The sequence below is a fragment of the Stylophora pistillata genome, chromosome 14 (assembly GCF_964205215.1).
Source record: "Stylophora pistillata chromosome 14, jaStyPist1.2, whole genome shotgun sequence".
NCBI lineage: Eukaryota > Metazoa > Cnidaria > Anthozoa > Scleractinia > Pocilloporidae > Stylophora > Stylophora pistillata.
Window position 1 is genome coordinate 10,944,279 of NC_142532.1, and position 27,519 is coordinate 10,971,797.

Here is a 27,519-nt window from a genome sequence, read left to right on the forward strand (position 1 = left end):
AGTGAGAGAATTTTACCGCCGCCCTCACATTACATGACATAAAATGTATTTTTCTTAATTTTATCTATATTTTTCTTTATTTTCTTTTTTTCAGTCTCCTATTTCCTGAACTTCCCAACGAAGAGTATGTTCATTTAGATACTACCACGCTGTCGGGTGTATCAAGTCATGGTACAGAAGAGGCTGCTACAAGCAGCGTTCTGCTACACCCCCTGCTCTTCCCCAGGCTCTATCCCCCACTGTTCACCTTGTATGCCTTAGATAATGAACGAGCAGATAGTGCATACTGGGAACGAATCCAGCAGCTAAACAAACGCTCAGACTGGGCACTTATGACTTATGTAGGCATGAAAAGGTCAGAATCTCTACAAACATGATAACCCAGTTAAATAAACCATTAGCTGTTTAAGACTAGTTACTTTATTGATTGTTTGGTAGGACCGATTTTATAAAATGGATGATTCTGTTTGTGGATATGTTTTGTTACCTCTTATTTATCTTACAATCAAACGTCGAAAACAAATGGTTCCGTCATGCGAAAATGTGATTGAAGCTAATAGCTGTTCCTTTGTGTAGCTTTGAGCAGGTCTTTTGAGTAGCACTTCAGTGATGCAGCCGTGATCTTAATCAATATTGTTCCATTCTTCAGGCAGTTTTGGCTCACTAAAGAACAAGATATGGGAAGTCGTTCAGACGAGGTAAAAGAGATTTTCCATGGACACACTTTGCTTTGGTCCAATTATAAAAACAATGCTGACATAATTGAAAGCTCGTTCTGGGAAACTCCTTGAACACTTCAAATTAAGTATCTTTGAGGGCCAAAACGTTAACTCTGCGGTTTCCTATTCCCTTGCTTTAGTTTTTTGCCATAATTTTTTGCTCGTTGATCAAGATATTCCCTGTTCTTTTGGCTGTTTAAGAGCCACAAGGATACTGTATAGTCAGAATCATAATAAAGACATGGTTGTTACGTTCATCTTTACGTAGAAGAATTTCATTTACCCTTACCGATTTGTCACAATTTTAGGTTAAACTGGAGCGGAGAGAAGCGGAGCATTATGTCAGTGCTGTAGAATCCCTTCGGCAAATTAGGTACTTACCATTTTTTTTTGGTTAGAAATACTCTTTGTTTAATGTAATTGTACAATGAGAAGACCTGTCTGCTCAACTAAGCCCGACCGCTTTCTGTTTGGGCGACATGAAACATACACTCTAGTTATCTCTATTATTAAGTTTTCTTTGATACAAAGCTAAAAGTACGCTTTAAATAAGTTTTAGACAAACTAATGGATTTTCTCTTTGTCATCTGATCTTACTTTTCCTAAACGACTTAAAGTGAGTCTTATATTACAGGGAAATAACGTTGATGTAATCTTCGAGCCTTTGTCTAATGGTTAGAATTGTTGAATTGATGGTGTCTTCAGTTTCATGCTCCGCTGTTTTTTCTAGTGGGCTCAGTTGTTCCATTTGCAGCGGAGGTATGGGGAGGCCTTAAACGACAAATTTTATTAGTTTAATATTTTGCTGGTATTCTAAGTTTGAGTTTAACCTTTGATCTACCTTTAACCAAGCGTGCTGTGGTAACGGCATTGTTACCGCTGGAACCCCTCCCTAACCATTTACATATTTTCATTACAGCACAAAATTTAGCCCGATGGAGAAGCTTGGATTGTTGAAGTCAACGTTTGAGCAGATTAACCAAGTATGTTGAACTTTTGTTGAGGTCAACGATTGTATTAATGATAAAGCAGCTCAACATAATTGGTTACTTTGTGTTTGTTTCTTGGAAGGAGGTTAGCTCATTTTGGCAGGGAGAGAAGAAACTGGTCTCTTTAGATGATTTGTTTCCAGTGTTTCAGTTCGTGGTCATCCGAGCAAGGTACATTGTCTTGTTTTCTTTCCTATACTATTTTAGGTAATTGATTGAAAGGAATTCTTTGTTTACATCACTTTTCCCTTTAAGTTTATGTCTGTATGATTGTACGTTCGTTGTTGTGATTGCAGATACTTTAATATCGTGCATGAAGTCACACTGTCCTGCTTGTTAGCCTCGTATTCAAGTAACACGTTAGTTGTGTGGTGATCGTTTTGCGACACGTTCTAGTTGACGTATGGTCCGTGAATTAATCACTGTTGAGTTTTCTTCACGTCTCACTCATATTCTGGACACGCAGTGACGCTTTACGATACATTTAATTAACATCTTTCGTTGATATTTAGGCTGAGTGTAAAGAAGAAGAGAAAATAAAGTTTAGATTATGAAGGACAATTGACCAATATGTTAATTGAGCATCTAAAAACTGCACATTTCGACTGAGCCCGAAAGATACACTCGAGGACTCGTTCTGGCTTTTCTTAGGCATTCCTAACATTCCTATCCTCAGGCCAAAAATAGATCTTATTTCCCTTGTTGGTTTTCATAGAATACCCCATCTTGGTTCAGAAATTCAGTTTATCGATGACATGGTAGACAGTCATGTTCATGTTGGCGAGCAGGGACACATGTTTACTACGCTTAAGGTACAGTTCACGCCTGACCAGTGCCAGGCTTTTGCTGCAACATTTTGCGAATAGTTTAGATTCCATGTGGTTGTTGTTTTATTTTTACAGTTAAATATAAAAAATATTCTAGTCCACGATGGGGCCACGACAATAAGAACTTCTCCTGTGACAAAGATCAGTATATTACAGCGTTTCGACTGTAATATCAAGTATAGTACAAGTGCGTCTAATAATAATAATCATCATCATCATCATCTTTATTGAGGAAACTTTTTCACAAAAAGTGGTTTTCGAAAAGGAGAAAAAGTGCGAATATATTTAAAACTTACCGCGCGATAAAAAAACAACAGATTATGCATGATACATATATACCTCTGACCGTAAAAAAAAACTATAAATTTTTTATAAGATTAAGAAAAACCCTTGTACTCCGCCCAGAGAACCTATGATTTTAGCCAGAAGACGCGTAAGGCCTCCATTTGAGGATTGAATATGCGCTAAAAGACTCAAGAGCGACCAAGACTCCAAAACTGGAGAACTAAAGAAACTACAAGACCGAAACTCTAGGCCCCAGGTCTTAGAGGGTTCCATCTCACTCCGTTAAGGTCAACCAAGACTGCTTATTTCTTATGTCTCCAAACTTTTCTTATCGGGAATCACATAAGATATATATGTATGTACAGACGGTCAACACCTTCAACCCTGATGATGACAAACAGCCCAAAACATTTGGTTTTAACCTTTAACTTTTTAGCCTTGTGTATATAATATTTCTTATTAAGCGAACATTATGGACATATAATATTACAAGACTGCTTTGTTTTCCAAAGCTTCTTGGATCTGTTCTGAACAACAACAACAACAACCTTTATTTATTCTAATTTCTAATGACTGTTTTAACAAATTGGACATGCCCACGGGTAGCTAGCTAATCTAGGTGGGTCATGTCTTAACTAAGAAAAAAAGTTGGTATACAAGTTTACAGAAATCAGGAAATTAATTAGAGAGAGTAAGTATACAGGTTTACAGAAATCAGGAAGTTCAATAAAAAGAGTAGGTATAAAAACAAAGATACTACAAAAATAGTACAATTAAGGCTATACTTGTTATTCTAGAAAACATTAAAAACCTTAAGAAAATTTGACCTTTTGAATGATGTTTTGTATGTCGAGATAGGAGTCTTCCGAAGACAGAATATTGAAAAGTACTCTTTTAATTTTTCTCTTAAAGTCATATTTTGAGAGATTCCTTAATGTAAGAGGCATCTCGTTCCAAATTTTTGTTCCAATTGTATAAAACGAGTTCAATTGAATAGAGAGCCTGGACCTTTGTGTGTAGAAGTTGTGCGAAGCAGAGGATCGGGTAGGGGTGAATATTAGAAATGTCTTGAAACAGGTCTCGAATACTTCTAGGCGCGTTTTTGTGTCTAATATCAAACATCAGGTTAGCTGTAAGCTCATAATAAGAAAATTGTAGCGGTAAAATAACGGCATCGGAAAATAGAGGAATTGCATGCTGATTGCGGTCAGAAAAATAGATAAAACGTAGAGCTCGTTTTTGCAGCTTTAGAAGCTTATCAAAATATGATTTACACGCCTGGCCCCAAACTATTAGCCCATAGCTCAGATAAGGCGTAACGAGAGATCTATAGATATTTATAAGAGTGTGTTTTGGAACAAAATGCCGTAGTTTAGATATTATACCAATGGTTCGACTTATTTTAATTGTTATATGATCAATATGATGTTTCCAAGTTAGATGATTATCAATTAGTATCCCTAAGTATCTTATAAATTCCTTACATTCTAAAGCTACATTTTTATTCTGCTCTGAACTACAAATGCATGTTTGCATGTGGTTTTCTACGTCGTCGTCATTGTTGTTAAGTTCATAATTGCTTATTTTTCTCTCTTTTTTTCTTTCACAGGCTGCCTTTTTCCAGATACAAAATGAAAAAGGCTGAGGATTTATTGCTGTGATTAAATCACAAATGAAATATTTATACAACTTTCTATCATCATCAGTCAGAAATGTAAAAGAGGCATTGTTTGATGAAACCTTAATGGAGCAACAAATGTTTCCCTCAATACCTTATTACGTTTTCTACCTTTTTATGTTTTGTCGATCGTTTTCTATTTCAACCTACTCATAGGCATTGTCCACGAAACTTGTTCAGTTTATCGTCTTAAGTTCATATTGCAAATATATATTTGCTTGTTTAGCTGGGTCATCTTTCCTTTTTCTTTTGAATTATGACTTTGATTTAAGTTTTAAATAGTAGGGCATACACTTGTCACTAAGATGACAGCAGAACAAAAGATTATTGGAAAAACAAAGAAAAGCAGAAAGCCCCTTTAGCACACGATTTGTTAACCAGTCATTGGACACTTTGAGCTACTTCATGCGCGGTTGATCGACGTTTACCTAACAGTATTGACAGTCAGTTGAAACAAAATCGGATTTGCCATTATCTCAATTCTTCAAATTACTGAAAGATATCCTCATTGACTGCGTGGTCAAGGCTTTTGGGTCATTTGAAGAAACCTTTCAGAGGAATTTGGGTTCTTATTTTGTATTCGAATACATTCCCAGTTTTATAGTTTAGGATCCAATTCACTTATTTAAGTCACAGATAAAGTTGGAGCTTAATTTTAACTCGCGTAATTAAGCATTCAAAGTAAGACTTGTTTAGTTAAGAATTCATTAAAAGGACTTTTGTGCCTTATTTGTATTTTAAGCTAGAACTTCAACTTTGCCACTCTACCGTAACTTGAATACTCTTAAAAGCTACATGAACAAGTCCAACTTCGTATGTTGCACGATCCTCGCAGTAGATAGCGCTATTTAAGCAATAGCGAAAATCAGGCCTGTACGGGATTCGAACCACTGACCTCTGCGATACTAGTGCAGCGCTCTTACCAATTGAGCTAACAAGCCAACTGAGAGCAGGCCGTTAAGTTGATTCGTAATGAACCCGTGAAAGTGATAAATGAGATAGAATAAATATATGAAAATCATATATTTTGAACTGCGGTATTTGATACGTATGTTCTCAGTTGGCTTGTTAGCTCAATTGGTAAGAGCGCTGCACTAGTATCGCAGAGGTCAGTGGTTCGAGTCCTGTACAGGCCTGATTTTTTTCAGGTCTGATTTTCGCTATTGCGTAAATAGCGCTATCTACTGCGAGGATCGTGCAACATACGTATCAAATACCGCAGTTCAAAATATATGATTTTCATATATTTATTCTATCTCAAGTCCAACTTCATTGATCGATGAAACAGGCCCGGTTGCCAGAAAAAGCAGACTTACAATACAGATTCCACATTAGCCCTATTACCCCACTGATCCTTCTGTCTATCTACGTGACGACAACAATCACAGGGATTAGCCAGCTTGTTTCTGCGTAATCTTAACTCTCCTTTAATTAATTTGTACTGTTGTCTAGAAATCAGAAGATTCGGTCAAGGGATGGGCCCCATTGTTTGACGATTTAACTTGTATAACGATTCTTATCCAATCGTACTCTGCACTATGGCATTCGTTCATCAGTTAAAAGAACCACTACGTCCATATCTTGCTTGTGCCCCATTATGTAAGGCATATTGTTACCTTTGAAGAAGTTGTATATTTGACAACTATTGGTAATATTACCGACTATATTCAACTGGTCCAACTAAATGGTCCAACTGGATGAGATGACAACCAGTCATTTGCAACTGGTTAAACTGGTCTTAGTACTTAACATGGTTCATCTAGTAGGAATGGTCGAAATAGGGGCAATTATTTAGGTGGTAAGAATGATTCAACTTGTTAAAAGGGTATAACTAGATAAAATGGTCACACTGATGGTAATTGTCAAACTAAAAAATTGGTGGTAGAATGGATGAACTAGTAAGACGGTCCAACGGATTGAAACGGTCTAAGAAGATAAAACTCCAACCGATTAAAGTGGTCTAATAAGATGAAATCGTCCAACTTTTAAGATCGATTCAATTGGTGAATGCTATATGCAGCTGGTTCAACAAAATTATCCAACTGATTCGTGTAATCTAACTGGTTAAAATGGTCAAACTAAAAAACCTGGTCCGACTGGTGGTAGATATGGGCTGGTCTAATTTGATAAAATGGTCGTCCAATGGGTTCAAATGGTCCAAGCACATTGTCCTTAATTATTTCGTCCTTTAACGTAATTATTAATTACCTTAAAATGGTCTAAAAAAAATCACAATGATCCACCTTTTTAAAATTATGCAACCAGTTGTTATGGTTCAACTGGATCCAACCAGTCTAAATTGATAAAATGGTCCAAACGCTAATAATGGTCCGAGATAAATTTCCAACCGGCGAAAATGTTCCAACTACATACGACGGTTCAACTGCCTACGACGGTCCAACTTGAAGTAAAACGTCTAACGACAGACAGTGGTCCAACTGTTTTAAATGGTAAAGTGGGTAAAATTATATTTCAGGATAAAATGCTTCTACCACCTAAATGGTCTCGTTTGACAAAATGGTAATACCGGAAAATAGTCTAACCACCTAAAATAGTCCAACTTGTAGAAATGGTCTCCCTAAATAAAACGGTCCAATTTCTTAAACTGGTTTTACTACATAACATGGTTGAACCTCTCAACTTGTCAAAATAAAATAATCTAACTGGATAAAGAGAGCCAACCGGTGAAAATGGTCCTTTTGGTTGAAACGGTCTAGATAAAATGGTCCAACCAGTTGAAACGGTCCAATTTGGTTTAAGGGGTCCAACTAGAAAAATGGTCGAACTGGTAGAAATGCTCTCTGTTCAACAGTTCCAACAAAATGTCCACCAGTAGAAAGGATAAAATCACTTTAAATGATCCAACTGGTTAACATGATGCAACCAGCTAAAATGGTGAAATTAGAAGAATGGTCCCACCGCTGATAGAAGTGGTCCACTCTAACTATAGATGAAGGTCGAACTAGTAGACATGGTCTAACATGAAAAAGTAGAGAAAGTGCAACCTACCAGCATTGCTGACCGAAAAACGCTAGATCTGCAGGGTGGACTGACAGTTGTAGAATCTTTGTTCTCTTTCTCTGAACATTTCTCTCATTAACTTAGTTGATTATTTGTAATCCCAGCTCAATTTTCTGCTTATTTGTTTTCTCGGTGTTACAGAGTTAGCGGCAAGATATTCTTTAAGGAGTCGTTTGTCAGGTAATCAAGAGACAATAGTTAAGTCTAACATAGGAAAAAGTGGAATGTTGTTGGTTGCCTGTATTTTTTACAAGCGAACAAGTAGTGCTGGGTGGCTAAATAGTGGTTTTTGGGAAGAGAATCCACACTAGTTAGGCCACAAAACTCTAATAAAAAGCAAACCAAAGAACAGCAGCCTTAGCAGTCTTAGTTAACTATGGAAGACGAACATTCAGGCACCATAGTATAAGTGACGAATTACAGTCTGCATGCACCAAGGGCAGAAGAAAGATCGGTAGTCTACGTGAAAATGAGTTGGACTGAAGAGTTATGGCTTGCATTCCCTAAAGGTGAAACTCAGACTAGATGATGTCTGTAGATAAACAAGATAGAGGTTTGCAGTCTGCATGCTGGCTGCATGCACTCTGAGTGGCAGGAACACTTAAACATGCATAACTGATATTAGGAACTAAAATGTTAACATTAAAATTTCCCTTTAGTGCATTCTCTACCGCCGAAGTTGCTGCTTCGAACCCACTTCACCAATAACTTAGTCTCGATATTATATGCAAACTACGTACAATATTTTATTAACCATTTCTGTACACAAGCCTTTGAGTTCACATGGTTGGTATATACACAACAAATATAGTATCCTTTAAAACATGTACCACAATAAAGAAATCTACATAACACACAAACAAACGAGCAATGAAGGCCAAATATTCAAGAAGTTGCTTCATCGTTTGGCTTTCCCTCCTCATCCTTGACCTCCTCCGCTACACTCTTGTCAGCGGGAGCTGTATCTTCATCTACAGCTTTTGGTTCCTCGGCAGCTGGATTGCTTTCCTCGTCACCTTCAGCCCCTTCAGACTTAACAGCCTCCTCAGGTTTTTTCTCTCCATCGGTACTCTCTTTACCTTCTTCAGAAACCTGTCCATCTTCAGGTGATCCTTCATTACCCTCTTCTTGTTTCTCGGCCTGTCCATCTGGAACTTCAACATCACCCTTCCCGCTAGCTTCATCTTCCTCTTTCTTGATCACTGTTTCCTCATCTAGGATTTCAGGCTTACTTTCACCCTCAGGATTGTCTTCAGTAGCTTCTTGTGGAAGGTCTTCTTTCACTTGAGTAGAACCATCATTGCTATCCTCATTCGAAACCTCTTTCGTACCATCATCTTCACCCTCTTGTGGAGGTGCCTGCTGGACTTCTGATGGAGGTTGTTCAGTTAACTTCTCCTCATCTTTAGGTGTGTCCTCCACGTTTCCATCAGTTTTTTCTGACTGCAAGGCTTCTTGAGTTTCACCTGTAGAAGTGAAAATCAAAATGCGTTTGTGACCATTAATTGATAAATTCCTGATGAAGGAAGGAGTCATTTGAAGGATGACTTCCTGATGAAGGAAGGAGTCATTTGAAGGAAGGAGTCATAGTTACATCCACATACTGTAACAAGTTAAAAATTATGCGCTGTTGATAAGCGAACATATTTGTTCCTCCTCAACATAAACAACAGAAGAGGCAAAATTAAACTTAGGTTGGATCGTGAGGTTACTGGTTCACAGTACAAAAACTCTCATAATGAGTAAAAAGTAACAAAGGTCAAATCTAACCAAAACTTTGTATGCTGCGAACTTTTAACCATAAGCCACAAACACAAACAAAACAAATTTCGGAAGAAACGTAATTTAGAAAGTTAGCATGATTTTCAAGAAGCTTATTAACAATCAGCTTGTAGCATTGTTGAAATGTCTTTACGGAATTCTTTATAGTGACTGTAATACTTAGATTAGGTTTTAATTAACTCAATTAAGCTAAACTTACCACAAGGTTAGCATTATACCGCAAGACGGGGTTAGAATGACTCCTTCCAGCAAAATGTTATGGTTAATGGTCTGTCTAACCGCACTGCTTTCGAATTTCATTTTTAAATGATTTAAAAATCAGTTTGAACTGAACACATCCCCACTCGTGGAGCAACTCTATGGATCTCATGTCTATTTTGACTTTGAAATTCTGCTCTGTTGATTTATTAACCAAATTTAGGACGGGATTGATGTGGTGAAGAAAATCTTTCAGAAAGGATAGAGATTGCTAAGTTAAACCTAAGCCATATTAAAGATAGATTTTCTGCTACAAGTCCTGTGAAGGTTAAAAGAAAAAACATGCATGAATTTTTGTTTCCCCCGTTACAACAAGTACTTGTGAGGTTTGTTGTAATAGTTGAGCCATATCTGCACAAAACTCTTTATCATTTGAGCTGTAATGAACACTTTTGTTTTTATCTTCCATTTATTTTTGTCTTAGCATAGATAAAATGTTTATTAGGTAATTCACAAAGATCTTGTATAAGATTTATGTCTTGAGGACCATGAGTAACCAAGTATTGGTGCATTGTTCTTCATGTATCGAATTGACTATGTTATTTGCCCAATAGGTGTGATTATGCATGCGTGTTTAGGAAGTACTGCAGTTCAAGATAGCAACACTTCTTATGCTATGAATAATTCAATATGACGTTGAAATGATAATAACTATAATTTCAGAGCTGAGCAAAGAGTTTCCAGCATTCTGATTGGTCCAGCGGTTCCTTATATGACGCTATATAAACCGCTCCACGCGGTTTATATAAAATGTTAAAATAAAATTTTAATAAATGTTACTAAAATGTTATGATTTTAGAAATTTCTCTGTTGTTCAGCTCTGAAATTATACTAAAACAATTATTCGCCTAAGGTTCGGTGAATATTGTCGAATAATCCCCTCGACTTCGTCTCGGGCATTATTCGACGATATTCACCTCTCCTTCGGCGAATAATTGTTACATAGTACACCCATTTCTCATGATCAAGCTGTTTACTGAGTTAGTTTATGCTTCCTAAGGTGGAGCAAAGTTAGTGTGCTTATTTTCAGATTAAAAGTTTGAAGAGAAAATCCAGGAATCTCCGGCTCTGCCCTTCATTGGTGGATAAACGGTTAAATGGGTTCGTTTGCGCTAATTTCTGGTCAAAACTAAGTTCATTAAGATTCTAAATGTTATGTGCCTGTGGTTGGATGGCTGACAGGTGCTAAGTTCAAATATAAGTCGGATATCCACCAGTATCTCCATATAGTGATGAGAACGTTACAATAAAAGCAAGACAACTGATAGCTTTTTATCCACTGGTAAGGGGCAAAGCCATTACTACTTAGATAATGATTTACCTCAGTCTTAGGGCTTGTGCCATTCAAGAATTAATTAGGGTACGACAATAGAGATCAAGCTGGACCATTAAACAAAAACAATGAAATAGTTACTTCAAATCTTTAGTATGTTTTACTTTGTTATCAGAATGTTAAGGGTTTAAAAAAGAAACACAGGTTGGTAAAAGAACGACAGTATATCTATGTCTTCATTTATTTATCTATCTGTTTATTGACTTATTTGTTTATTTATTTATTTATCTACTCATCTACACGAGATATCACTTCACTTTTGTAGCGACTGGGACCAAGAGTATGTTTCCTGCGAGCCCCAAAGACTTTACTGGGATCTTCATTTCCAAAAAAATGGCGTTTGCCGGAGAACCCTCTCATTAAAATTAAATGACTGAGCCCTTATATAACGCTTAAAGAACAAAGAAAGAAAGGCAAAATAATAACCAACAATAATTAACATAATAATAATTAACAAAATGGCAATTGGGTGGTCGTTGAGTTTCAAAATAATTCAAATTATTCAAATATTGAATGATCCTTGTCCATGAACTGCAATAAAAGAGATGGTAGAAAAAGAAGCTTGAGGAAATTTGGTGCCACTTCTAACTGAACGCAATCTCCAACTGAGCCAAGAGGCCAAACGTTGGCGCAAGGCTAATTTTAGTGAGTATCTTGTTCCAGTAAAAGAAACTTCTCAAAGTTAAATACACTATATCATATTTTTACCAACAAGAGACGCAAACTATCTCTGCAGAAGTAAATTGGAGCATTTTGATGTGTAAACTGGGTAGACATGACGATCTTTTCGGGTAAATGCTGTAACTAAGTATCTTCACTGTTGTAGAGTCCATTAATTACCTGGTCCAGTGTTACCATACAACTCTACTCTTAAAGCAATCTGTTCATTCCATGTCTTAGGCTGCAATCTGAAGTAACGTGCTTTAACAGGTTGTACCAACCAATGACTGACGACAGTGTCACCATCATTATTCCCCTCAAACACCTTTAAAAGCAACATGAAAAATGAATCAACTGACCAAGACCAACTAACCAATTCAAGAGTTCAAATTAGGTGCAAATATGTGATTTAAATGGATGTTACAAGTAATTGTATGACCTCTCGCGCTACTTAGCCGGTATAGCTGGCGGTTTTGTGTGCGTTCGTTTTCACTGTTCTACCATTTGATGTTCAAAATGCTGTTGACCTAATATGACCAATGTTAAATGTGCTGGGCACGTAATTCTGATGAGTGTTCACCTGCGAGACACAGTGGTGGGTTAAAACGGATCACATACAAATGTTCCTGACCTTTACAGCATCATTTTCTTGATAATCCTGAAAGGTTTCTCCATCTTCACTACACAGCAGAATGAAGCTGGTAACGTACGTGCTCACACCATCACCACCACCTTGAGTGCTTACTTTAGTCACCTCTAAAACCTTCCCAAGATCCACCTGGAGCCACTGGTTTTCATCGCTTTCTAGTGGAACCCAGGCTCCCATCAGTTCACCTTCAGGCTTGGAGTTAAGGCGGGCTCTAGAAGCACTATGTTTATCATCAAGTTCAGATGACGATGTTATGGCTTCGCTGGAGATAAGTCCATTTTCAAGTCCTAATGGTTCACTGTATGAATCTTTATGATGGAATAGTTGAAACGCGAGATGATTAAGGAGTGTATCTTCACGCACTAAGTTTTGGGATTCCTCTTTATCATAGTGTTCACGAATAAAGCTTTTCTCAAGATGGAACTGCAAGTTCCAAACAATACGATAAAATTAAAAAGTCAATGCACTTGGAATATTTCATAATATATCTTAATGACTCAAAACCCCCTAAAATGATAAATATGAAACTTTTCAGAATAACTTATAAAAGACATGACTCCAACCGAGCAAATGTTGTTCATTGATCCTACTAATTCTATTACTACTCAGCGCCACAAACTATATCAACATGAATATTGTTACGCAGCATTCTTGATTTGGCGATCATACATGCCATCTGTTGGTTACATTCTAAGCTCTCGACTTATGTCCAGAAATGCACGCAGTCAAGAAAGTGGCAGATACGACGAACCTTGATCAAACCAAGTGAATGTTCATGGATATGACGATTTTGCCGAATGTAGTCAAATTCGTCAAAGCGAAATCAGCTTTGCAGATTTGAAAATTTTGACCAATTTTCGCCATTTTCGTTATTGCGTGCATTTCTGGACATATCTCAAGCTCTGATGCGGATGCGTGTAGTGTGAAAAGTTGTAAGGGACGAATAAATTCCAAGTGCTGTACTTGAGCATTGATGAGCAAAGTTAACTGGTTATCATACCTGCATCACATCCATAGAGTTCAACTCTTAAAGCAATGTCTTCATTCCAAGTCTTTGGGTTAAGTCTTACAAACTGAGTTACTATAGGATTCCTGAGACTGTTGTATGCAATGCTGTCCTGGTCTGAATTGCTTTCAAACACCTACAGGAATTGGAAATGGTTGAAAGAAATTTTAGTACATACATTTCATTATTTACTCAACTTGAAATTATCGAGTTTCCGGACAACTATCATCCAAGAGCATCTGGTCTGTGGGACAATTACTCAAATGCTACTCCTCGATTGGACTAGTTGGTCACCTATGGGGGTACAGGTCGAAGCACTCACGATTATGCTTCGGTACTGCCCTAAACAATATAGCTGCGCGAATTACCCCACTGGATTGTTGTAACACTTGGTAAGATCTCTAAGACTTACACAATACAAGGGACCAAGAAAATTAATAGATTAATTCGGTAGTACACCAATAAATGATTCGGTCTTGGTGTCATGTGACATCATGCCACCTGTAGTAAAGGTGAGACACAGTCTTACTCTGACTTGTAATTAGTAGACTATCTCTTCTCATTTTCGCTTACTTCAAAGAGTAGTAATGTTCAGTTTGTTCTAACTTGTCAACGTTTTATAAATTAAAATTGTTTAGAGAGGGACTTTAAAACCAAATGTGTAAAGCTAACGGCACTGTTATTTGTCTACCCTGCAAACATTAAAACTGTTCATAATAAAAAGAACAAATCGAAACTTAACTCGTGTTCCTCAACATTTTGACCAGTTCATCTCATGATCGTTACTGGTGTGAGGCCTTACTGATTTTCTTAATAATCACAACAATAAACATCCTATCTAATTGGAAGGAATCAAGCAAAACCATTCTTATGTTTTTCCCCTATATGGACAACCTCTTTTGCAGGTATTTCCCTTACATTGATACAAAACCACTATGATTTTACACACAGCTGTTGCGCCATACCTTTTCGACGGTGTCCTCTGTATAAGGTATAAATTCTTCTCCCTGAAGGCTATAGGACACACAAAACTGCTTCACATGACGTGATGCAGACTCTCCAGCCTCTCCTTGCGTGGCAATCTTTACCAGCCTTGTCACTTTCCCAAGATTCACCTGGAGCCACTGATTTTCATCGCTTTGCGATGGAACCCAAGCTCCCACCAGTTCACCTTCAGGCTTGATGTTTAGGCGAGCTCTTGAAGGACTGTGTTTATCATCAAGTTCAGATGATGCGGTGATGGCTTCAGGAGGAATGCTTCCATTTTCCATTCCGAGGGGTTCACTGAATGTCTCTACAGTATTTTGAATTGTTAAAAAAAAGAATTATTGAATGTTTCAAAATGCACAACAACTATAAACAGCAACTCGGGAGAAGCAACAAAATATCCCCTTTAGTCATTAAATGCCCGGGGCGGGGGGGACTCCCATATGAAACAGACGAGGATGCTCGTCGGAAATTTTAAATTTAACCCTAAAGTAGACCATCTGGGCGTGGCTTAAGCAAATTTTGACCCCTAAAAGAGACTGCTCATGTTCATGCATTGTCTTTTTGGCACTTGGTAAAATAGAAAACTAGTTAATGTTGAGGTAATACGGTAAAGAAAACAAGTTAAAAAGAAAATTTTACTTCTGTTTCTCTTTGCGTAATTCTGTATTTCTTCGCGGAACCCTAAACGAGACCTTAGCGGATTAAAATATTGGCACTTTGCCTGGAACACCCTAAGCGAGACCAAATCCAAAATTTACACCCCTAAACGAGACGACGAGCATCCCCGTCTGCTACATATGGGAGTCCCCCCCACCCCCCGGGATTAAATGTCTGTAACGAAAATTCTTCCCACTTTTCGAATTGAAACGATATCATAAAATATCCACCCTCCCTCATTTCTTACATTAATTCTCAGCTCTGTTTATTTCATTTACAAGGGAATTAGCCAGCAGGCAAAGCTCGGTGACCTCTCACATGATTGGTGGAACACACAATAAAAACAAAATTCCTTGAAATTTTTGGAAACCACATTGTGTGATACAATAAACGTTTCTAACGGAAACATTCTCTAACTGATTAAAATTTTTGTTAAAGCCCTTTAGACAACGATAAAGGGCTAACTTGAATGCAATTGTTTGACAACATGCAAACAAGTTATTCGTACGTCTTTGTTTCGAGGCGTAAGTGCAATGTACCATTTTCCACACCTCAACAAACGATCTTTTCTATTGGAGGCTGTGAAAATTTGTGCAGCAAAATGCTCACTTCAGAAAAAACAAACCTCAATTAGTATAGCTGATGTGAAATCTATTAGAAACTATAAAATAATTTATTCAGAAACTAATTTGCTTACAAAGACAGCACTTTTGAAACAGAAAGGCAAAATTTGTGATAATAATATTTGTCTGGTGAATTAAAAAGTAGCATTTTGCTGGCTTTACCAAGCCTCTGGTTTCTCACCAAATACTCATAGACAACTTAAGGGAATCATTGATGATTTATCAAAAACCACATTAATTTTTTGTCCAAATTTGAGGTGATGTTTCGTGTAAGTCAAACTTGGAAAAGAGCCACCCATTAATCTTAAGACAGGTACAGAACAGAAGAATCTGAGTTTTAACTGCATATTCAACTGCATATTTAACTGGTATGCATATTTAACTGCATATTTAACTGGTATGCATATTTAACTGCATATTTAACTGGTATGCATATCAATTTGATAACCTGTTGTTGGATCAGGCTGTGTCTACGCAGCCTGAAAATCTGTTTGCCCTTTAGGAAGCACACAAACTTAGATGGTACGTATGATAAGTGGATTTTCAGAGAAGATGTCTACCCTCATGGATAGTGTCTAGAAAAATTGCTGATAGTTTCGAAAGAAACTGTTTGGGGCTGCGTCGGTGGGAGTAACGAAATAATTTCGTAATGATTACAAAAGCCGACGTTTCGAGCGTTAGCCCTTCGTCGGAGCGAAGGGCTAACGCTCGAAACGTCGGCTTTTGTAATCATTACGGTGGCCAATTTACCATTTCAACTTAGTTGATATATCCAAATTATCTAGAAAAATTGGTCAAGATATCTGAAAAGTACTTCGCTCCGACGAAGAGCTAACGCTCGAAACGTCAGCTTTTGTAATCATTACGGTGGCCAATTTACCATTTCAACTTAGTTGATATATCCAAATTATCTAGAAAAATTGGTCAAGATATCTGAAAAGTACTATTATACCATCACTTAGCTGTAGATCTTGTTTTCTGGGTTCTTCCTGTGATGCACTTGAATCTTTCTCAGCTTCAGATTCCTCTTTTGGAACTATAATTATTTAGAGAATATACAAAATGATGAGTAAAATCTTCCTTGGGAAGGAAAAAATTAATAATATTTTTGTAATAAAAAGTGCAAGCATGATATCAACACCATCTTAAACATAAAGGGTTTATGTTGAAATTTTATTTGCCATAAATATTAATTTGTTTCTTTGGATAACTAGCAGTTCAAGTCTGGCCTAAGCTGTAGCTTATGTGTACAATGAAACAACCACCACTGTGAATTTAAGCTACTTAGACAAACAATGAGCATCATTATCTTTGACTCTTTTTTTCTACAAATCATTTTTAAAATGTGTTGAGGTTTTGCCCATATTTTCACAAAAGTAAATCACCTACGAAAGTCATTCACAAGGGTTATTTGTTTGTGATTATCATCAAAATTTAATAGTGTGAAGACTCAAACCTGCAACAGTTCCATCAGGCAAAATTTTTACTTCTGGAAAGAACCCTTCAATGACTGCTTTTGCCTTCTCAACATTAGAGCTGCCATGCACAGCATTCTTCAGTGTGTCTACTCCAAACTGTGCACGGAGACTAAACAACAAAATTGAAGAAAGAAGAAGAGTCATTCCAGTTCCTACCACAAAAGGGTGAGACTCAAGTTCCTGGGACTGGTGACTTGATCACTCATCCACTGAATTTATCACTTAGCATTATGCTCTTAGATTATCAATGACTAAAAGATTTATATCACTTATTCAACATATCTGTACATGCAGTGCTCTCTAACTATTCTAAATCACAAGTCTTTCTTATACAGAAACTGTAAAAACTCACGAATCTGGGTCCACTTCTGAAGCTTGCTGTGGGTCAGTGGGTCCCATTAAAGCTCTCCAACCAGTGACTGCATCCTCTCTTGTCAGTACCATAAATAGTGTTGGACCACTGTAATGTCAAGGAGAAAATCTGAAGACTTACACTACATGTATTACTCTGTAATGCGAAAAAGAAAACTGCAAAGATTGACCCTCAGTTAGGTTTCATTAGAGAAGGGAACTTCTGAGCAAAAACAAGCATATCAATGAAGTAAACTTTGACATGGAACCTGCTCCATACCTACAACATACCAGCCATGGTTATCATACATCAAAACTGCTTCTGAACTCCATTCCCAAATTTCCCAATTTTCTCATTTTTCATAGTGGTTATAAATTACTAACCTATAGTTTGAAACTTATTCCTTTAATATACACCTGTATATCTCAGAAACAAATGTGTTCCCTAATGGTTAGCGTGAAAATATCTATCACTTTTGGGTGAGAACATAACAGTATACAACTGGAAAAAAATTAGTTCACATGGTAGAAAGGCTCTCACAGAGTTGGAAGGTGGATAAAATATTAATTACTTCATTTTCATACCGAAACACATACCTGGCCATATGATCTGTAAGGCCTTCAAAGAATTCTTTTCCCTCATGCTCATGATAGAACTGTGACGCTAAGTCCTTAGTTAAGGTCACCTCTTTTTGAATCTGAATCTTAAAGCCGGCTTCTTTGATGCGGTGGATAATCTCCTCTGTGTAACAAAAAAAATTGTGCATTAGGGGCTGCAGAGAGGTAAAGTCAACTGGCCACAAAGCACTGGTGTCCCAAGCTCATGTCTCAAAAAAAGAAAATTATTAATTTCATGAAAGCATCGTGCATGCATTGTGTGACCTGGTGTTAAGTTATACAAGGAAACACAGAGAATTTGAAAGCATAATGGTGTGGGGAATGAAATATAATATGCATATTCCAAAATATGAACATTTTACATCTAAGATTAGTAAACCTTACTCCTTGTGTGTCCATTGTGGTTTCTAGCGATTTCACAGTTATTCCTGTTAAAAGATGGAGTCAAGGTATGTTGCACACTGCGGTTTTTGCTTTTGTCAATGCTGAGGGAGTTTGCACCCATTAGTAATTTTTTCACCCTAAGTTTTTGATGGACACAGTTGTGGAAGAGGCTTGGTTTCAAGGTCAATTTTCTCTCTACTGAGGGTGGTACAGTCAATCTATGTACTAAACTTACTTTGATAAAAGAATGCAAAATTGACCATACCACCCCTAGTAAAGAGAAAATTGAACTTGGACCAAAGCCTCTTCCGCAGACCAGCATTTCCAAGTTCGCTTCTTTGAGTCTAATGCTTTTGATGCAAAGACTAAACATGGGCATGTCAAGGAGGGAGTTTTGGAATTGAGAAATTTTCCAGGGTGCACTGATCTTTGATTGTAAACAAAGAAGGATTTTCTGATTGTGAACCACCTCCATGTGGACAACAGTCAAAATCATGGTGAGCAGATTATAATTGACTCCACCTTATAACAGGAATAACAGAAATGGAAGAGCAAGCTCAAAACGGCAGAAATTGCCAGAAACCTTAACAGACACACAAGGAGTGAGTAAGTTTTATTAATCCTATGTTAATTATGGTGAAATGCTTGTATTTCAATATTTAGTGTTGTAAATCAACCCTACATGCATGGAGGGTACTAGCCTATATATGTGTATAGCTGACCAGGGCATTTATTGACCCACATTCAAAACTTTCCTTAGGGTCCTCCACACCCATTTGGTATATTACAAAGGTATAACACCAATCAACATGAATAACACTGTGTTGTAACAAGTAAAGTAAAACTTGGAAGTAAACTTGGCATTCAAACAGGAAGCATAGCTCATAAATTCCTTCCACTGCAAATTGATGTAAATTGTTTTACTGATTCCTCAAAACCCACTCTTCTTAAACACTTAAACAAGTAATGGCACGCTAAAAAGGACTTATACTGATCATAAGAACATCAACAAAACCAACAAACTGAACAGACTACTTTTAAAACAAATGATAACAGACCAATTTCAAGTGACATAAATAATGACTTGAAAACATCAAATAAGAAAGTAAAACAGACAGGTCAGTTTCAAAAGCTGTATCTAGTCAAATGTTTTTGTCTAACACATTTGAATGATAACCAAATCTTCATTTGACTCTAACAGTGACTTCCACTATATGTTTTCGAAACATTATTTAGTTAATTTCATCAACATCACAACAGGAATTCTGTGTGATATTGTACAGTATACTCTCATTCAGGTAATAACTTGGTCACACAATCAAAATGAAGCTACATATATCTTCAATTAGCAAAATTAATATTGACAAAAGGTTGATGAAAAATGTTTCACAAAATCTTCCAGAGCCCAAGGGTCAAGGAAGCCATCCATCTCCAGTTTCCAATGATTTGCTTTTGTTCTCACTCGTTTGCATTAATTGTTAACTAGACATACCTCGCTTGTCTGGTTCTAATTCAGGTTTAATGACTGCCACAGTGGATTGAACAGGGAAGAGTTGTTGGATTTCTTTCTCAGCAGCCTCCAGAGAGTCAGAGCCATGCAAGGGGTTGATAGGACTGTCCTCTACATGGAACTGATGTCTCAAGCTGTGAAATTCCATTTAACATTAACTTCATATAACATCCAACTAAATGAAGACACACATGTGTAGAGAAAATTCTAATCAATTTTTAACTCTCACATTTATTAACTGACACTAAATTCTACAATTCAGAAGCCTCAGATGTGATATTTTCATGGCAGCAATGACTCTACTGAAATTTATAATTTATAATTATCAGCAATTCCAAAAAGAGAAAAAAAATTATTCAATCACAAGACTTACATGCATGGCACAGTGTACTTTTGTTCACAAAACACTTTTGTAAACAACTGGTTACAACAATATTTAAGGTGGTTACAGTTACTTGCAACAAGATCCTACCCAAATGTGATATGTAACAATTTTTTAAACAAAGTTTTGGTGTTTAGGAAAAGCAGTTACTAATCATAAGATGATTGACCATATTACATAACAACAGAAACAAAAAGGTACATGTGACTACATTTAATTTTTTCTTCTTAGCTCCACACAAAGGTACTAGAAGTACTGGTAATTGCATTCATATTTTGTTTCATAAACTATATATTTAAGGAGTAGATTTAAAATGTATGTGATATATGGATAATAAATAATTTAAAAACTTTTTGGCTATAGGTTCGTGATCAAGCTCAGTAGCAATGTAAAGTCATGTAATGTGCACAAACCTGTCTGGAGCATTTTCAGCGGCTACAGATATCTCTTTTGGTCCCAACATTTCTCTCCAGCCTTCCACAGCATCCTCCCTGGCCAGACATAAAGCCATCATTGGACCACTGCAAACCAGATAGCAGAGGAAAACCAGTAAATAAAATTAATCAAAAATTTAATCTACAAGAGACAATTCTTAACGACCTTTTTGGGCATTATACTTAACAAATGAATGTAAACTACAATTATGTATGTCATGTTAAGAAAATTAAAAAAAGATGATGAGAGCTGAGTAACTTTAAAAGGAAAAGTCTAATGTTCAATAAAAAAAACTTAACAGGCCTTACTTTTTACATAAAGTGATACCTAATTAAGTGTGTTATTCTTATTGCTTAACAAAAACAAAAAAAGTTCCATTTTTTTACATACTCGTTTTCCAGAAAACTGAGAATCAAAGAAATGACTTTTAGAAACTTTTCCTACTTCCAGATAGGAATTGGACTTAATGCACCCTGGTAATTTCGTGATTGATAAAATACATCTTTTGCACACTGATAGTTAACGCTGAGTGCACATGTATAAAAAAAATTATTGAGAAGTTTGCTATTTCAAGGTGACTGGTTGCATACTTTCTGAAAGGTAAGTAAGGTATTTATAAGTTCAAGTTTTTAAAGTTCAAGCTTTCCAAAATGCAAAATAATATATGTTCACCAATTGAATGTTTTAATCATTTTGTCACTGACAGAAAACATACATACTGCTGTATAAAGAGCAAACATTCTGTCTGTTCAATGTGCTTATAAAGACTTCTTAAATAAGCCTTTGTCACAAAGTCAGCTCATAGGTGACATGTACCAGTACTCAATCAACCTCTTCACCTGAAGAAGACTAGCAGTAGGCAGTCACAACCTCGCAACCCACATCTGAAGTGACCACATCGTGAGACAAATGATTATAGACTGTTCTCTCTTGAAGGCATTCTCAAGTTCAAAAAGGAACTCAGTTTAACAACACTGATCCAGTCATTTATCACTTAACCAAACTTCATTAAATCATTTGATAACCTGGGATAAGTTAGCCAATAAGAATGCTAGAAATGGAATATTCCACAGGTTGGGAATGAAAGCAACCTTTGATGAATGATAAGCATTAAGTGAGAATTAAGCTTAAGAGTAAGGCATTAGTGATTAAGACTTACTGGGAGTAACATACCTGGTCATGTTATCAACTAGAGACTCAAAGAAATCAGAATCTTTATGGTCTGCATAAAAGGCTTCTGCTTGATCTCTTGACAGTGTTATTTCCTTTGACATGGCAATAGTAAATCCTGACTCTTCAATCTTTCTAATAATGGAATCTGAAATGAATTTATCGTTTCATTACTTTTCAAGAGAACATTAAAAAAGTCCATGCAACCAATTGGTCTTCAAACCACTCTTCTCAGCTGAGAATAACTAATAAGGCTAGGGATAGATAATCTTAGCAAATCAATAGCTTCTGGTAATTAAGCTATGAACAACATAGTGCATTTGGTCTCTTTTTCTGCTTATTTGATAAGCATAATTTTATAGAAAATGTGTAATCTTACTGCAGAGTATACAAGAAAAAAATGTGCTGCAAAAGAGGTGCATGTGCTCCAGAAACCATCAATTGAAACCTTTTTCGCTGCCATTGCTGCAATGTCAATTTTAGACTTAATGTAACATAATGAACGCAGTCAATTCAGTTTCCGAGCAGATATGCGTTAACAGGTCATAGAGCCTACATGTAAAACAATGGAAAGCAACATTTTCAGGGCTCTATATATAAGTGAGTTAAAGCCACCTGGGATGTTGGGAGATCACTGCAAAAGCTTACAAATCACGAGTCTTCCAAACTTCTTGCGTGACTTTATCATGTTCTAGAGCCCAAAAATATGTGTTCCTTTGCTTATTAAATAAGTACTCAGCACCTCTTGAGATTCTGGAGTAACTGTCACGTTTACGGATGCAAACTCTAATCTTTTTTATATATGTAACTCTCCCGTTTTTAGCACAAAGACACTAAGAAACTTTCAATGACTTTCTATTAAATTTGTTAGCACTTTGTTTGATTTCTATTCCGTGACTAGCAAATGTCTGCTCGAAGCTAGCTACACAAAGAACTGTTCATTTCTATTTCCCCTACGTCAAAGTGTAAGATCTAAATTCGCCTTCTATTAGCAAGTAGTTCAGTTGCAAAGAGTCATTGTAGTGAAACCATTACGGAGCCGACCAGAGTTTGGGAGTTCTCTACCCCGGAGTCAAGATCCGATGTAAGTTACGCTTGTAATATTCCTCATTTTTATCATTTCTAGTTTTATAGTCTTTTGGTTTTCCTTATATCAAACCTTCATGTATCCGTTCTATAGTTTTTACCGCCTGTGCTGTACAAAGACTGCCAGCTTAAGTGAATAAAGAGTTTGATGCTGCTACTTGTCTAAAGTTCAACACTGTGGTTATACTGGTGAACTCGGGTGCACAACACCACATGTCTGCGGCATCGGGAACGCAACAATAACCTTTACTTTGAACACAACTCAGAAGCCTGGCAGCATATATATGAAATGGTAAATACCACAACTGATGCAGTTCACAGCTGATGATCTTTAATTGACTTAATTTTTTGAGTCAGGAGGAGTGCATGAAGTTTGTCACATCACAGGTGGGCTGCCAGGTTGCTGCATGAGCAATAATCAAAATGGTGGCAGTTATGGAAAAATTTTACAGTGTAAGTACATTTGAAGACAGTTTACAATGGAAAAGTTTCACTGCAAGGGGTGCAACTTGAACTTTTTGAATGCAGAAGTGAGTTTTAAGTATAAATATGTTCAACTTGGGAAGTTGTCAAAAGAAATAAATTAAATTTGAAGCCCTAGTATTAGTTCTCTTATACTTTACCTTTACGGGTGCGAAGAGCATCAGGCCTGATAAGAGCAAGAGTCCTTTGCAACCTCTTCTTCTTTCTCTTTTGTGTAACAGTAGGAGCCACAAAATCAGGATAGAAAAATGCAAGCTCCCTGAAATTAAAGAACTGGATAAAATTTCAAGAAAACATAATTTTCTGTAAAATGACGTGTGTTGAAGTTTTTTTAACTTTAAATTTTTAAAAACAACAAAAAAGCCTTGATCAGCTCTCAGTAACAATCAAAGTCCTGTCACACTAATTATCATTATGGGTCATGTATATTATAGAAAATTCTCATATGCATAAATAAAGCATGTGCCTAGCAGACCTGGCATAGACATGTTTCCACAAAAACAACCGTGTAATTGGGCCAGTTAAATACTATGTTTTACATATAAATGTCTCATATTGCTAGTTATAACCCAGAGGTCCAACTGATAGATAAAAGTATAGAGTAATTTTGCTTAATTGTTCTCTTTTTACAAATATTGCCATTATTTTGGTGGTGTTCTGTGTTCTGTACGTATTATCAAATAGTTAAATGCATTTTTTGAGTAAGCTTTTGAGTAAGCGTTTGAATAAACTGTATAATATTTAAATTGCATTTTTTTTACCCACCTGGCACACTGTTGATAATGGAGAGTATTGATTTAGTTTTGAATAATTGAGCAGTACTAGTTGTTAATTAATATCAATACACCTGTAGAGATGTGTGCATATAACTAGGCTCACCTGGCTGCACTTTCAGCAGAATCACAGCCATGTAATGCATTCATCACAGTATCTGTACCATAGAGAGCTCGCAGGCTGCAGTAACAATTAACTGAATGTCAGGCCACATGCAATATATTTTCAGACCCCAAACAATGAAAGAGCTTTGTATTATTTTACAAAGTTTTTTAAACTGCATTTAAGACCAATAACAACCCAAGCCACAGGAGATCTCCATAACCCATATTCACTTAAAATGTTGCGAACCCTTTACAGCCTAATTAACACCAGTATGCAAGTTCTTGTTACACACATATATACACACATAATAACCTTTATTTCTGTGTCTAGTCCTTCTAGTGCAAAGGCACTTAGTCTAATATATTGTTCTCTATACATTTCCTAAGTTCCTGATAAGGAGAAAAAGTTACCAAATGAATGCAATTGGTTGGCTGCAATTAATTCTGCTCACACACCTTGCAAGAAATAAACTTGTGAACATGTGAAGTGAGATCGATTTTAATTTATTTTCCCTTTTATATAATTATATGACATATTTTTCATAAACTTCACGCTTGAAATGGGATCAGCCCCCCTCCCCCCCCCCCCCCATTTGTTACCCTCTATAAATAATGTTACCTAGTTGGTGCCTCCTCCTTAGCAATGTTCACATCCTTTGGACCAATAAGATCACGGAAATATTCAATTGTACCATCACCCACATCAGAGTCACCACCTTTGCTTAACAACAGAGTCATACATGGGCCACTACAAAAAACAATCAAAGGAAAATGTAAAGCAAATTATGGGGGTATTAATTCCTCACAAAATGGACAGGCCAGATGGTAATAGAAAAAAGTGATTTGGGAATTGAAGGAAACTGAATCCCTTTCGACCTATCTGAATGTTTTGTGTGCCTGTAAATGCATATACACTAAAATAATTTTTGTCTTGTTAAGATTATAATTATAACAATCAACAACATTTTAAACCTTTGACTGCTACTGTTGCTTCTGTTGAACTTAAATATTTCAGCTCTTGTGTTCACAATACCTAGTCATAAATTCAACAAGCTGATCAAAATGTTCAGATCCTTCATGTTGCTTGTAAAATTCTGCAGCCTCTTCTTTCGACAAAGTTTTCTCTTCTTTCTTGAGAACCTCCATACCAGACTCTTCAACCTGTACAAAGAAAACAATGGTTGAGCTTTAAAATGAGCCTTTCAATTACAAGTTTGGATCTAAAGTCAGAGTTTGTAATATTGCACTTAATAACCAGACCTGCTCTTAAAATACATAAAATTAACAACTTCCCTGATTATGTCTCAAATGTTCATGAACTACACAGAGCTTTGAAGCTGATTTGTTTGCAAAAAGTGAGAGTTTCAACCGCATAGCTGTTAATGCCACAAGCATCATCTTCCTGGGGGATTAGGGCAAGAGGGTATGGGAAATGAAAGAAATGAAGAAGGTAAGACATGCATTTATGTATTTTTTAATTCTGAGTGTATATAGAGCAAGTCTATTTTACTTGTCTGCAGTCAGCATGTGACCCTGAGTAACCATAGTCATTAAACCCAATGACCAAGATCATATATCAGTAGTATAGCTATAGGGACTCCCTTAGTATAGGCCAATAGGGATACGCCACTGAATGGGGTCAAATTTTCAAGACTGGATTAACTATTAATACTGGGGTTGCATTTTCAAGAGAGCTACTACGTGAAGAATAGGATCACACACTTTCAAGATTTTGGGGGTAAGAAAATTCTTGCAAGAAAAGGGTTTTAAAAATGGAAGAGTGCATGAGGTTAAAAGTTGTTACCAACAGTTAACTGACTGCATTACCACAATTGACTAAGATGGGGTTTATAGCTAGTTAGCCAAAGAATAAATTACATTGAAGTAGTAGTTCTAAGGGGCCTTGGGAAAATACCTGGTATTAGAATCTGCATCACAAAAAAAATTTACTGGCAGAACATGGTAATAATTACCTTCTGAATAATCTCATCAACAAGTCCAGCTTTAACAGCATCAGGTTTAATGATGGCCACAGTAACTTGTTTGGGAAGTTCCACTTCAGAAATAAACAAAGTGATTGAGTGAGGGTGACTGCAGACCCTTGATAAAACTCATAATTTCAATTATTGTAAAGAGTAATTTAAAGTCTAATAATATACATGAAAAAAATTCTCAGTTCTGATTGGTTATTAAAATAAGATAAATGCAGTTTTCAGGTAATTAAGTGCAGAAGAGAGTTAATTCAGGGTTTGAATCAATTATTTTTGCCCGTGATGCATGCGCTTTTCTTCTGCATAATTATGATAAGCTACCTCGTATTTTTTCATGTATATTATTAATACATAATCACATCATTTTCCTTGTACAATTTGGAATAAATAAGCACTTGTAAATTTTTTCAAAGACCATACAATTGCACTTGCCCTACGGGCTCATGCAATTTTGTTAGTCTTTGAAAAAATTTACCCGGTACTCATGCTTATTTATTCCAAATTGCACTCGAAATCATGTGTTTACCTAAAGTATACAAATAGCTACTTTGATATAATATTTCATACTGTATGCATTACATCTTTACACCAAGAAAATTCAAATCTATTTTATAGTGTACACTATGTGAGAGTGAATACTATGTCTTTAATTCTCTCAAACCTAAACCTGACTGATTATCAGCAAACTGATCTGAACTCTAATAGGACATAACAGAATAACAGTATGAGCCTCTGTTATCCTGGTTCTTTTAAAATAAACTACACTATCAGCTGGCTGGCTACCTTTTTGTTCCTCTAGTAATTTCTTCTCTACCTTTCTGCTCATACTTCTGGTCATCTTCTCAGCTTTGACAGGTCAAACAGTATTTGATTAGTTTCCATATGATAGAAATTAAATGGAAGTAGATATATCCTTCCCTTGTATCTACCAATAGTGTTAACATTGAAAGGTATCACTGCGACTAAGTGTTAGTAGTTTGACCACAACATAATGGATAATTCTGCATTAAACAATCTGGCATGTCAAATTTGAGATGACAATTAACTAAGAAAAGCAATGATAGCTGCAGGTATGTGGAAGTTTGTTGCACAGTACTTGATATTTTGGATTGTCCCACCGCCCTTAAATCAGTCACAATATGTGCCATAGTCATTGAATTTATTGGCCCACTCAGCTCTGCTCTTATTTTTGGTCACACTTTAAAGTGAAAACATCATTATGGGTAATATTCTCTCCTTTTTCCTGAATGCTATTAGTTGGAGTTTGTTCAAATCA

At 36.4% G+C, this 27,519-nt stretch overlaps 2 protein-coding genes and 1 long non-coding RNA gene across 9 annotated transcripts in view; 2 read left to right on the plus strand and 1 right to left on the minus strand.

Moving 5' to 3' along the window:
* Positions 1 to 5,227, plus strand: part of LOC111332559 (alsin) — a 32,613-nt gene extending 27,386 nt beyond the window's left edge. Inside the window, exons 26-32 of the mRNA XM_022937916.2 lie at positions 95 to 355; positions 650 to 698; positions 1,028 to 1,092; positions 1,639 to 1,702; positions 1,791 to 1,879; positions 2,424 to 2,520; positions 4,430 to 5,227. Coding sequence (XP_022793651.2) covers positions 95 to 355; positions 650 to 698; positions 1,028 to 1,092; positions 1,639 to 1,702; positions 1,791 to 1,879; positions 2,424 to 2,520; positions 4,430 to 4,465 — 661 coding nt within the window. The 3' untranslated portion in view covers positions 4,466 to 5,227. The remainder of the gene's footprint in view (positions 1 to 94; positions 356 to 649; positions 699 to 1,027; positions 1,093 to 1,638; positions 1,703 to 1,790; positions 1,880 to 2,423; positions 2,521 to 4,429) is intronic.
* Positions 5,228 to 8,240: 3,013 nt separating this feature from the next.
* The window catches only part of LOC111332560 (thioredoxin domain-containing protein 3 homolog), a 30,424-nt gene continuing 11,145 nt past the window's right edge, over positions 8,241 to 27,519 (minus strand). For 4 of the 7 annotated variants that reach the window (XM_022937917.2, XM_022937920.2, XM_088744322.1 and 1 more), the window contains exons 7-24: positions 27,027 to 27,089; positions 26,226 to 26,308; positions 25,286 to 25,413; positions 24,872 to 25,000; positions 24,254 to 24,328; positions 23,515 to 23,633; positions 21,809 to 21,953; positions 20,614 to 20,721; positions 19,801 to 19,952; positions 17,904 to 18,048; positions 17,308 to 17,415; positions 16,934 to 17,064; positions 16,430 to 16,513; positions 14,173 to 14,501; positions 13,202 to 13,343; positions 12,184 to 12,509; positions 11,733 to 11,877; positions 8,241 to 8,985 (exon numbers count right to left, since the gene is read on the minus strand). In XM_022937917.2, coding sequence (XP_022793652.2) covers positions 8,405 to 8,985; positions 11,733 to 11,877; positions 12,184 to 12,509; positions 13,202 to 13,343; positions 14,173 to 14,501; positions 16,430 to 16,513; positions 16,934 to 17,064; positions 17,308 to 17,415; positions 17,904 to 18,048; positions 19,801 to 19,952; positions 20,614 to 20,721; positions 21,809 to 21,953; positions 23,515 to 23,633; positions 24,254 to 24,328; positions 24,872 to 25,000; positions 25,286 to 25,413; positions 26,226 to 26,308; positions 27,027 to 27,089 — 2,993 coding nt within the window. In that variant the 3' untranslated portion in view covers positions 8,241 to 8,404. The remainder of the gene's footprint in view (positions 8,986 to 11,732; positions 11,878 to 12,183; positions 12,510 to 13,201; positions 13,344 to 14,172; positions 14,502 to 16,429; positions 16,514 to 16,933; positions 17,065 to 17,307; positions 17,416 to 17,903; positions 18,049 to 19,800; positions 19,953 to 20,613; positions 20,722 to 21,808; positions 21,954 to 23,514; positions 23,634 to 24,253; positions 24,329 to 24,871; positions 25,001 to 25,285; positions 25,414 to 26,225; positions 26,309 to 27,026; positions 27,090 to 27,519) is intronic. The other 3 variants (XM_022937918.2, XM_088744321.1, XM_088744320.1) reach the window with 1 other exon arrangement.
* On the plus strand, positions 22,807 to 23,048 carry LOC148716508 (uncharacterized). The gene is made up of 2 exons (XR_015995085.1): positions 22,807 to 22,889; positions 22,986 to 23,048. It is a non-coding gene; the product is annotated as an uncharacterized LOC148716508 (long non-coding RNA).